General features: G+C 36.6%; 1 protein-coding gene across 3 annotated transcripts in view; it reads right to left on the bottom strand.

The window, feature by feature from the left end:
* Positions 1-7: 7 nt before the first annotated feature.
* The window catches only part of PDE7A (phosphodiesterase 7A), a 77566-nt gene continuing 64899 nt past the window's right edge, over positions 8-12674 (bottom strand). For all 3 annotated transcript variants that reach the window (XM_074898887.1, XM_074898888.1, XM_074898889.1), the window contains 8 exons: positions 11978-12073; positions 8782-8882; positions 6774-6905; positions 6346-6437; positions 5576-5720; positions 4617-4713; positions 3509-3589; positions 8-2146 (listed from right to left, as the gene is read on the bottom strand). In XM_074898887.1, coding sequence (XP_074754988.1) covers positions 1935-2146; positions 3509-3589; positions 4617-4713; positions 5576-5720; positions 6346-6437; positions 6774-6905; positions 8782-8882; positions 11978-12073 — 956 coding nt within the window. In that variant the 3' untranslated portion in view covers positions 8-1934. The remainder of the gene's footprint in view (positions 2147-3508; positions 3590-4616; positions 4714-5575; positions 5721-6345; positions 6438-6773; positions 6906-8781; positions 8883-11977; positions 12074-12674) is intronic.

Raw genomic sequence — 12674 nt, 5'->3', positions numbered from 1 at the left:
AAAAACATGGTTTCATTACAAATTTATTTTTTTAAACATGGCCACCTTGAGATTAATGATACTACTTCAGGGAACATGAAAGAATAATAAACAACTTAATTTTAGAAGGGAAACAATCTGATAAGTCAAGATTTGCTGTTCAAACAGTAAAAGGCCAAGCTCCAAGAGGCAATAAATTTTGGCATGAGGACTAGTTATTTTCAAATCCAAAAGTTGGCTTATTTTACGGTGGGAGCTGACTGCAACCTTAGCTACCTTTCCATAATGCTGGACTCGGTCGTAACTTAAATGTACAGGAGCATAATGTGAAAAGATTTTTTTTATTAATTAAAAGTTAACAGCAACAGGCACATATTAAAATGAATATGGCAAAGCCTTTACAAATGGCTTTACGCTGAAGCTCTCTCCCAAAAATGGCTGTTGCAACAAACTGTAAACAGAATTAATAAACAGTCTTTTACAATAATAACAGGGAAATACAAATGAACTAAAAGAAAGCACCAGTTTCTCAAACTAGATTACAGTTGTGCTTACTGTACTTAAAACAATGTAAAACAAATTACAAAAATGGAATGTTTTAAGTTTAAAATTAGTCCTTTAATTTTGTCCTAAAAAACATTTTCTCCTTTTCCCATCAAAAACCCATTAGTGGGTAAGGTTTCAGTAGAGGGAGGAATACGTAAACAATGCACTTTTTTTTTTTTAATTATTATTTTTCAAATCAAAAACAAATTTGGTCACTTAGCTTTGTGCATAGTTTAAGGCATCTGTAGCAATTTGTTACAGTTTCCTCCCCATTGTGGCTGTTCATGAAATTGTCACATTCTGAAAGAATAAATTAAAAAAAAAAAAAATGTTGCCGTTCAAACCCTTCCCAGTACCCTCCCGCCCTCCCCATCCCAAACATACTCACACACCCACACATACACACACGCTGCAGCGAAAGGGGCATTTGTACCCTTGTTCTGAAGGACACGCTTCCCATCCCACTTTATTTCAGATTGGCAAATACCCTGAGCTGATTATGGTGTTTAGACATTCCACCTTGTTCTTGCATGTGCAGTTCAAGTGTACAATAGTGAAAACAACATGCGATGTTTCCACTGCAGAATCGCAATGCAGTTCGGACGCTTCCCCCCACCCTCCCCCGCCCCCCCACCCTCCCCCGCCCCTCCCTTCCCAAATTCAGAAGTGTTTTCTGCCGTTAAAAAATTGCATTCCCATATAGCACTGGAGTAAAGCTTGGCTGTGCTCTATGATGAATGCTCAGTTCCCAGTGCACAAACAAAATTATGGCAAATGGGAGGCTTTTCTGGCATCCAAAGAAACAAGAGCTGCAGTCTCAGATTTGATCTTTTTCTTTAAAAAAAGCAAAAAAACCAAGTTAGTGGTTCCTTCACAGCCATGCGCAAAGGTAAGTCTAGAACCGATAGTTTCAGAGTACATTTGTAAACATCAAGTCTTGCCAGAGGCAGCAGAGGATGGGCACTTCACATTTCCGTATTAAAACAGGGACTGAGTGGAAGGTATGCTTTGAAACATACTGATGCAAGTCTTGCTAAATTCCAAGAAAGTGGAACAATCCATCTCAAGTCTTAGATTTGAAGACCGTATTCCAAATTTCACAAAAAAAACAAAGCCATGTGGCACAATGAAGCGTTCGTACTCTTCCTCCAAGGCTCAGTCACTGCTGTGCTTTGCATATTCAAGGTTCCGAACAAAAACCAACTGAGGCGTATGCATATTGCTCTATGTTCAGCTCTTGCAGTTTAAAAAATTTCTGGTTCAAATGGTCTGTGTCAAAGGAAAACTTGGAAATAAATAATGCTGGCATCATTTTACCGTGTCACCAAAACCTTGGGCTGGCAAGTATCTCCTTTAATCCAACCGTGCAGATACCAAGAGAAGAGGCAGTTTTGTCATGAAGATTGAGGTCAGGACAATCGAGGTTCCTGAGGTAATATGTCTGAGTCCATTTCCTCAAAAGCGGGGTCAACATCATCACCACTGCCGGACTGTTCCCTCTGCACTCCCTTCCAGCTAGCCTTGTTCAGTCCCAGGTGGCCAAGCATCGTCTGCGACAGCCTGGTATTTGAGAACCGGGCCCATTCCCCAAACAGTGGCTCCACTAAGTAGGTCATAAAACCTTCAGAAACAACAAACATATTCAAGTCAAAACAACAGGGAAAAACAGACACCCTCTAATATTTTAAATAAAATTTAGTAACAAAAAACAAACAGTGCGTCCAACTACTCTCTCCAATGTGCGTTTAAAAATTCCTTTCAATATTTAGGGCATCTTTAAAAAATAATGTCTCAAAATGTAAAAAAATTTTACTCATCAGTCAAAAGAAAAACATGATATTGCATTAAAAATTAACCTTTCTTTCACAATGATGACCAAATAAAAGAAAATATGGGAGGAAATTGGGGGGGGGGGGGGGGGGGGGCAGGGCTGCAATCTAAACATCAGCAACTAACACAAATTAATTTAGGAAACCTAAATTTATAAAAAAAACATTTTTATAACAAATTACCCCACAGACAGTCTGAACTGTATTAAATGGGGGGGAAAAAAAAAGAAGATACTCTTGTCACAATATTAAGCTGACTAAAAATACTTAAAAATAGAAATTACAGGAATTTTTAAACAAAAGGGCCACAAAACATCACATACATTTATATACATTTGCATGTCTGTGCACATGCACTTATTTATAGTGTCTATTTCTATGAACCAAAAATTCAGTGGTAAGACGACCAAAATGGAATCTGTCAATTACAGAAATGTACAATTTTCTAACATTCTAAATTAAAAGAGTACAGCTGATTCAACAGATCAGCTTTTGCCTCTAATTTAAAGCACTAATTCATACTGTGCATGTGGTTAAATTTATTCTTTTCTTTACTATGTGTTTAACAGTCCCATTCGATCTACACAAGCAACTTTACAGAAAGTAACTATGAAAAGTCATTTTACTATTTTAAATCAAATCAAGTCAGGAAAAAGAATTAATATAATAGCTGTTTACCACTGTCCATCAAATCTCTGCTCACCACCCTTCTTAAGGCTGCACTTGAAAGGAATACTAACATTCCAAAAAGCCAAACCCAGCAAGCTGGAACCCTGCTGTGGCAACCTCAATGTGAAAGGCAACCCAAGACTGCACAGACAAGGGGAATCAACACTCCTCTTCCCAAAGTGACTATTTCTGATGAAGGAAGTTCTGGGCAGCAGCAGTCAGACAGCTGCTTCCCATGCAGTACTTGCTCTGTGAGGAAACAGTGGGCTTTGGTCTCTAAGACCATCAGTGCAGCACTTTTTGTAAACCCTAAATTCAAGGGCAAAATGGTATATAGCATATTGAAAACAATTACTCTTTGTAACTAGTGCTGCCACACACACACACACAGAGCAGTTACAACCTCTAGAAAATGTATCAAAAAGGTACTTTTTTCAAATTGTATCCTGAAAGAAATCTACTAAAATAAACTGAACTGCAGTTACCAATCTGGATGTTGGCAATAGTTTCCGTCTGTCGGTCACAAAGTGGGCTCACACCCAAGTGATATTTTTTTTCAATATCTCCTAAAGAAACAAAAGTATAATACAACTATTAAGTCATCAAGTCCAGACCCAAATGGAGTCATCAAACACTCAGAGGTGAGTTGTGCACGTTGCATAACAAGGATGGTGATCTTAGAGCTGGCTGAATGCATTTACTTCCCTCTCCCATCTCCCAAAAAAAACAAGTAGGTCTGTCTGTGGAACTAACAGTACTTTGTATTTTTCATCAAACAATAATCAAAGAAAAAGAATCAAATCACAGATTTCCTGAAGGATTAACATACTTCATTGGAAAACCTCCTAGACTGCCATAGAAATGGCAAATTAAGATCCCCTCTTTGTAATATGGAAGAGAATCGCTCAGCCTTCAGAAATTTCTCACTAAAGGCATGCATTTGTTGTTCTGCTTCCTCATCACCTTTATCTAATAAGCTTCACATGATTAACACCAAATAAAGCAGTCTGTTCCCCATTTATCATATCCATGCACAAATTAGCAGATTTCAAGTCAGCTAAACTAGCCTTAAGAAAGGAGAATAACTTTATTATTTTAAACAATGTAATAATAATGGGAGAAAATTCACTCCCATTTGTCAATTAAAAGCTTTTTATTAACTGCTTACATATGTAAGCAGCCTTAACTGCATGGTAAATAAAAATGTCCTCCCTAGCTCTCACCTGCTTACTAACAGGCCTCACAGCCAAAGTTTAAATATTGAAGATGAATGTATTTCATAATTTACTGAAACCACTACATAAATGTGAAGTGAGCATGGTTATTCATCTGAAGCACCTTTCAGGCTGAAGGATCTATTGCACCAGCCATTCTAGGTTCAGATTTTAAGCAGATTCTTCACTGGGTTTTAGTAACACTGACCTTTTGCAAGAAGTACAACCCATGAAAGTAAAAAAAAATCCCATACTGTACTGTAAATCTCCATTAATCCTAAATATTATTTCCTTTATTTGCAAGCAGCTATGACTCATGGTTGCTCTCTCCACAGTATAAATACATTATGTACCAACAGATACTTCTACTCTTACTTGCCTTGATGGAAGAACTCCTCTGTTACTTTTTCACTCCACTGCTTACTCAGCTCCCACGTCCGACACGGATTACAAATATCAGCGCACTTCAAAGCCATCTAGTAAGTTAACATACAACATTAGATTACCTATCCCTCCAACAGAAGCATCTGTAATTATTTATTTCCTGACAGCAGATTATTTAAAGTTTTGTGAATAACAAACCTACCTACCATTTGTGCTTCTCTAAAGTTATGTTCTATAATCATATTTAAAAAACGCTCAGGGAACTATCAGATCTCATGATCATCTCTGAGTAATATGGAAATTCAGTCAAGTCAAAGTATATTTCAGGGGCACTATATTTAGTACATTCACTAGTACAGGAGACAACAATAAATTCAGAAAAAGAAACATCAAAGCAAGCAAACTATTTTCCATTGCTGCCTCTGAAGTACACATTTTTAAAAACGGTTTGCACAGAACTGAACTTGCCTATTTGTCTACTTTCTTTTGTAGTCCACAATATGAACCCAATAATAAAAATTTCTATAAACCTAAAGAGACTCTCAAGGCTTTTGTTTTTAAAGCTTGCTAAACCTCTCTCTAGCACAGCTGCAAACTGACTCACAACAGTGCTTTCCTTTCCTGAAATAGGTTCTGACAAAGCATTTCACAGTTCCAAAACCACACTGGAGTCATCAGAAGCACTAAACCTTGTCTTGGAAACACAACTCTCCTTGGTCAAGCAGCCCTAAGTTATCAGACTTACCAACACATAACACCGCCTGGGAGAAGTGCTGGGAGCAGTGGGAGATTGAAGTGGAGGGAACAACCTTCTTGTAATGAAACAAAATGACTAAAAGATATTTCTACTTAATTTTGAAAGGAAGAGACAGCTTGGGAGTACTGTTTAGCATTTTAAGTAAGTTATTTTTGACACTAAAGTGATGTTTACAAAAATATTACTACAAAGATCACCTGTAAAATGAAGTGACGATGGTTCGCATTCTCTAAACATAGGTCTCCTCTATCCAAATGGGATCGAAACATGGACAGATACTCATTTTGCTGACTGATGTCTGTGGCAAGAATGAGATCACCTATCTGGCTTTCCATCAGCTGCCTGAAATTAGCGATACCAAACATTCAAAAAACAATTAAGAACAACAGCCATCACTAAATTGACATGCTTTTTTATCATCATATTCATTATAATACAAATCCAAGCCACAAGCATTTTTACTGAACCGTTTCTTTTGTTTTCTCTCTCTGAAAAATTCCTACAACATCCATAGAAGTATAAGGATGTTTCATTGGCAGCTTTCGGGGAAGACTGAAACAGTTTTTAGCTCTCCTCCACCCTCCCTTTTTATTTTTCCTTAAAAACGCACCAACTAATTGTTTAAAGCTTTTTTCTTGCTAAAATAGGTGAAGAGGGTCTATTTTAAACTACAGTTGTGCTTGCAGAATGAGAAAAGGCTGCCAAGTTTAATCTGAACAGGTGCTTGACTATATGAATACACTTCTTCAGTGGGCTCACAGTACATGTTATTTTCCAAATATCACATTGCACCATGAACTGCTCTACTCCAAAGCACGGTATCCGGGAATTCTTAAAATAGATCATAATCTATGTTTTGTATTCAGAACTACCATGCAATAATGTAGCTTGTTTTGCAAGGCTGTCTTTCTTCAGTGGCAGCTTGCTTACATCTTAAATTAATCTATACTAGTTTGTATAAACGTACCTGTTTTCTAATGACATATGTGCAAATAAACCAGACTCTCTCAGCAACCCCACTGCTGATCTCCAGTGATGGTTCTCCAATACTGAGGTATTCTGCAAATGAAAAGGGTATTACAGGTTTCAGTGACTTCTGAAATTGAAGAGCTATAGACTAAGAGAGGTACCACAGAGAGTTTTTTTGTGTTTTAGAGGTGGTGGTTTTCTTTCTTTTCTTTTCTTTTTTTTTATTATTTTTTTATTTTTTTAATGGAGATTAAAATTCACAAATCCTTTGCTGGCTTGCACATTTTTTTCATCCCAGTGGCATGGAAACAATGTCTGGATTGAGCCCTACCACTAGCTAAACACATCACAATTTAGATTCCTTTTCTGTACTCCTCAGGCATTCAACAAACCTGGTATTAACAAAACAACCGATCTTGTCCTTACCTTATATAAAGTTGCTAAGTAATGGTTTGTTTTAATTAGGAAAGGTTGGTTAACACCTGGATGATCCAAATCATGTGTGGCAGCTGCTATTAAACTGAGCAGAACATCCCATGGAGTTAAAGATTTGGAAAGCTGTAAGATAACAAATGTAATTGTTAACAATGCAAGAGCGTCTTCAGAAAAAGGGTATGGGTGTCACATTTTTGCTTCTTTTTTAGTAATTAACAGCCAGTAGGAACACACAAAAAACGTCAATAATGTAAAACTAATATTCCACTGACTTTTCACAGTCTTTCTCCCCCAAAAGCTATAAAATTTCAACAATGGTTTAAAGCATTATTCTTTCTGAAGGAGAAAGTTCAGTCTTAAAAAATACTGGCATACAAAATGCTACTTTCTGGCTGGTAATGAAGTACTATTTCTAACTAGATCCTGTAAAAGCAGCAAATTCTTAAAATTAGCTCTCCATCTCATTTACCAAGTCTGTCTGTATGTGTCAATTCTGCTTTAAATACAGAGTATATTCTGAAAAAAAAAACAAAAAACAAAACCAACTTTTTCATCTTAGAAGAAAGAAACCAATGCTCTGGAAGACTTTAGAAATCCATTCTGAACAGTTCTAACTCTTACGCAAAAATTATTTCAAAAAGTCTACCAGGAAAAGAATCAGAGGAGAATCTGCCCAAAATAAATATTTTCAAGAAGTATGCACATGTCAACTCAGCATGAAAATGCACGGACTTATTTTCACTGCTCATAGCTGTTACTAATTCTGGTTGGGAGGTTTATGAGTTAAACTCAGTAATAAAGTCTAGCTTGCACTAAAACAGAGAGGACAGTTCTGTCTGCACAGAAGTGAAATGCAGTAAAAACCCTGCGAGGACAGAAGTTTATATTCCCTGTTGCATTAGCCATCTATCATGCCTCACATGCTTATAATGTACTTTGGTGCAATAGAACCAGTAGCTGTATATGTTACTAAAAATACAATGCCTATACTTGTATCTGAAGCATTACAAAACTTCCATCACGAGTATTAAATAAAAAATGCTCAGAGCTTCCAAACTGCATGCCATAAAAAAAGCTCATCATGCATCAGCTCTGATTTGGCTCACTGCACCAACAATTGATCTGAGAGCAGCACTGAGAAACTGAGTGGGAAGAGTGGGCAAAGAGCCTCTGGAAAACATCCACGGAGCCAGAACTTATTAGTTTTTACCTCAGAAGCAGAATAAAGAGCTATGCTGTTCAAGGAAATACCAGATCGGTGATAATCTGCATCAAGGTAGGTAACATGTCTCACCTGGCTAGAAAGCACTACAGTTTTCAATTTAATACATAAGGACAGGATTTAGTCCTAAAAATGTCTGAGACATCACTCAGAGCAGATTGACAGCAGTCCACATAGTAAGAAACACTCAACTCACTGAGCTCTTTAAGTCTGTCACACTGGGCTTTTTTTGAAAGAAAAGCCAAAGAGAACTCCTGATGTCTTGCTTTAAGGTGCCTCTAGCAGCAACATGAACATTTCATAAACATAAGACTATGCAAAGCAAGGGTAATGGTAGTTTCTGGAAGGAAAAAAAAACCCGCCCCAACCCCAAATGACAAATACACAGGTTTATTATTGCTAGCTCTGAGTCAGGCTGCGATTCTATGTAAATGTCTTAGGGCACTGTGCTATGTTAAACATCTGCAATCTTAATCAATTCCCTATTCTGGTTCAACACAGTCACACAGAAGACAATGCCAGCTCAGAAGAGGGGAAAAAAGAAAAGCATACTGCTAAGTATGAACCCACAGTCTCAGCAACACGGAGAGTAATTCCCTGCCTTTTTGTGTTCAAAGTCTTTTTGTTGGGTTTTTAGGTTTGTTTGCTTTTAATAAAAAGTGTATGTACATACACACATACATGTATGTATGTGCACACAATCTATTTATATGCACACACACAAATACATGTATTTCTGTATGTACATATGATGTGAAAGTGAGAACAATCCCTTACCTTGGGCTCTTTTAAGTAACAGTGCATGGCCTGAGTCACATCAGCAGCATGAACTGCATTATGATAAGGGTTTTGACTGTGATAATCTTCTTGAACCATAACTGCAGGAAAATAACAAATATCCAAATTTAAATAAAATAGCAGTTTTTTCAAGTACCATTTTATATGTCCTTGTTAGGCACAGAAATATGCAATATCACAAGTTACACACACATAAAAGTGTCAAAGTCAATAAATCGTCAGCTGAACCACGACGCAGATATAAAAGATTTTTATGTGAAGAAACAGTATTTTCTAAAGGAAATCAACTACATATAAAGTCATCTCAGAGCAAAAATTAAACAACTCGAAATCAATATATAATCTGAGATCTTCTGACTTTGAGAACTTCCCAGGAAAGGCTCCCTTTGATAATCTAGCCTGCCTGAATGTTGCGGCAACCTGTAATACAAAATTAAGATACTATTTACCAAAGCATCAGGATGACTTCCTATCATGTCTTGAAAACAGACAGGATCAGAGGAATTAGGCACTGTTTTCCTGTCACATGAAATGTTTTTCTTTCCCCTTCAAAAGAGTGGTCATGGAAAGCCAAAGCCACCTCTGCACAGTTTAGGCATCTTCTTATACTTGTACTCAGACAAATTTAAGCCTATATGAAATTTAGAAAAGAATCTCATTTAGACGATGACTGACTAATCACTCCTAGATTTAATATTCCCTATTTAATTTCTTCCTCACTTTCCCCCATCTTCCTGGCTATCTTTAAACATTATAGGTAAACTACTTTAAAGGACATAAACATTAGTTTGAGTACACAGAGTCAAAGAACTATAATGTTAAAAAGCATGGAGGGGGAGAAGATCTGAAGCACAGCAATCAAACTATATTCTGAAGTTTTGCCTGATATGAGACATTAGCTCTTTTAAACTCAAAAGAACATTTTCCTAGCTAACTAGTCTGTCAGTCCCATTCAAACAAGCATGCCCATAACCTCTTCTACTCAGGTTACAAACCAGTACCCTCCATGTAATTGTGACTGTAATGTCAGAGTATTACTGCTACGGCATTTGTGAAAAGCTGTAGTTCATGAGAAGTCAAATATGGTAACCATTGTGTAATCTCAATAGTACTCAATGCACAGCTGACACCTCATACAGAAAATAACAAAAATAAGCATCTTCAGGCTCTATTAACCTGCAGGAGAACTCCCTTTCATCTATTCCTCTCATCCAGTGCATGAATGAGGATGTCCTTGGCTTATTCCTCAATTTTTTGTGGCTTTACAGACTGGCCCAGCTACCTGAAGTCTACAATTTTCTTAACTTATTTTAATAAAACAGACCTAGGACAATATTTTGATCATGGTTTGCAGAATTAGAACGGCACAACAACCCTATGTTTCCAGGAATGTACTACTCGTATTTTCTCTCCCCCTGTTCAGGTCTGGAATAAGAACTTGAAAACACACAGTAGGAGGAGATAGATCTTCAAGCAACCTTTGGAAATCACAGAAAGACTGTGTATGTGTATAAACAAACATATATATATATACACACACACACATATGATGTGACATATATATATATACACACACAAAAATAAAATGTTGAGATCCTACTGAGGACTAAAATCAGATTTCTCTCCTTAAGATTCCAGTAAGTTCTCAGATGAAGTGCATTTGTGTGGCACTGTGGACCACTTGAGCTGTCCTAGTCTCCTGGAATTTGACCTTCAGATTTTTTTGGACTAGGGTATAAGAGGTAGAAAAAGAAAAGAATGAACTGGGTTCATGCTAAAAAGCTGTATTTGGAAGAAAGGTTCCTTGATTGGACAGATGGGCTAGGCCAGAGATAAGAAGTATTTTTCTTACTGCTATTAAGTAGAAGGCATTAATGAAAGGGGAAAGGTGGTGAATTTCAAAGCTAGAATAAAATTTTGTCTTCTTTCAAGTCTAATTTCACTTTTGACTTAATTTACAGCTTTGATAGTTAAGACTATTGTTATCTTTTGACAACCAGTTAACTAATCCAGTCATTCCTACCTGGCCTTTCATTTCAAGTACTGTCATTTGCTAAATCTCAACAAACCAGGAAACAAGCAAGATGAGAAAGACAAAACACACTCAGTTACAAATTGAATAGCCTAAAACCAGAGTTTTACATTTGTTTTCTTTCCATTTCAATTTATCAGTCCTCAAGGTCAGCTGATCTACCTTTCTGAAAATGGAAGGAATTGAATCCACTCTAGAACAACATGAAATGCAAGACAGAACTGGATTTTTTTAAAGCTGAAAGAGAACTAAATGATGAAGACAACAACCTTCCCTTATTTGAAAGGGGAGAAAAGCCTTCCAAGTGTGATTTCTCCCCTGTTAGATAACAAGCTCTGTAACCACAAAACTGATTTCTGTGAAACTGTGAAAGCCTGCTAAAAGGGACCAGAAACTTGTTTCTCCTCAGTTAAAAAAAAGCATCCCACTCCACAAAATTAAATAAAAGGTACTGTCATAGAAGAACTGAGGGAAGCCTCACACCAGCATCGGTGTCTATGGGGATGCAGAAAGACAGCTCTTTCAGCTGTCAAGTCTAAGTACCACTTTGTTCAAATATTCTACATCGTATTTACAGTTCTTTCCATTGAAGCATTCCAGCGCCACAGGCCCAAACATTCAAGTAAAATTGTCTTGCGCTCTGTCTATAGAGAAATTATGCCCACAGTACAGTGCTTATCTGTAGGAGAGTCTGAGCCAGCAAGAGAGAGCATCAAACTGGCACCATTAAATATGGCCAAGCTGGCATGTTCAATACAATTAGAAAACTGTATCATGAACTTCAGAAATTAAGATTAATACAAAATTGAAAATCAAAACAAAGAAAGAGGCTGTCCAGTCTTTCCCAATAAAAATGTCCCACCATGTCACACATATTCCTGATTATTTATAATAAATAAATACAATACAGCATCTGCTACAAACTACTAACCTTGTTAATACTTGTTTGGATTTAACATGGAGATTTCTATACTCATAGAAACTTTGACAGATTGTCCCAATCAATACAATTTAAATCACTGCACAATCTGAACTGCATCAGTACTCTTCAAACCTTATTGCTAAACTATAACCAGCACTTCAGTTAAGATATAAAAATGCGGATAAACAGCAATATTCATCATAATAAAAAGCTGTATTTACCCAAAAATCTACGAAGTTTCATCGTATCTAACTGGAAGTGTTCAATTAGTCCATGAAGATTAAACAGATGAAAGGTTAAGCTGACTAGACTGTTTCCTAAAAATAAGATGAAAATACTAATTCATTGGAAGCCATGAAATCAGTGACTCTTTCATAAGAAATGTATTACTTCAAACAAATTGGTCACAAAAATTATACAAGCAAATTTCTCTACACCGATTTATGATAAATATTTAAATCTTACTGCATGACAAGATTCCATTAGCTATCTCCTCTAGTAATCACCCATGGTTTTGCATAATTATAATGAATTCACCAATTGTCCACTGTCAACTGACAGAATGAGAATGTTACTGAACATCAAAAAAGCAATAGGTTTCGACGTGCAAACCTGTTACAGCAGTATTCAACTTTATAAATACCATGATGAAACATATCACAGACATACAGCTTAAAACCAAACACAAATATAATCAGGTGAAGAAAAAAATATCTATTAGCATACATTGCACATATGCTATTTCTCATTTTCATCGTGTATTTTGCTAAACTACTCTTTATTGCACCTGGAACTCAGGAAGCTTTAAATTTCTCTAGGAAATGTATTCCATTACAAGCTTACAATATACTTCACCTACTCACAGCTATAATATTACAATCACTTGGAGTGGTAAAACAGGTAAAACTGTAAGAGATA

Source organism: Athene noctua, chromosome 2 (assembly GCF_965140245.1).
Source record: "Athene noctua chromosome 2, bAthNoc1.hap1.1, whole genome shotgun sequence".
NCBI lineage: Eukaryota > Metazoa > Chordata > Aves > Strigiformes > Strigidae > Athene > Athene noctua.
Note: the sequence above shows the minus strand (reverse complement) of the source record. Positions and strands in the feature narration are given on the sequence as shown.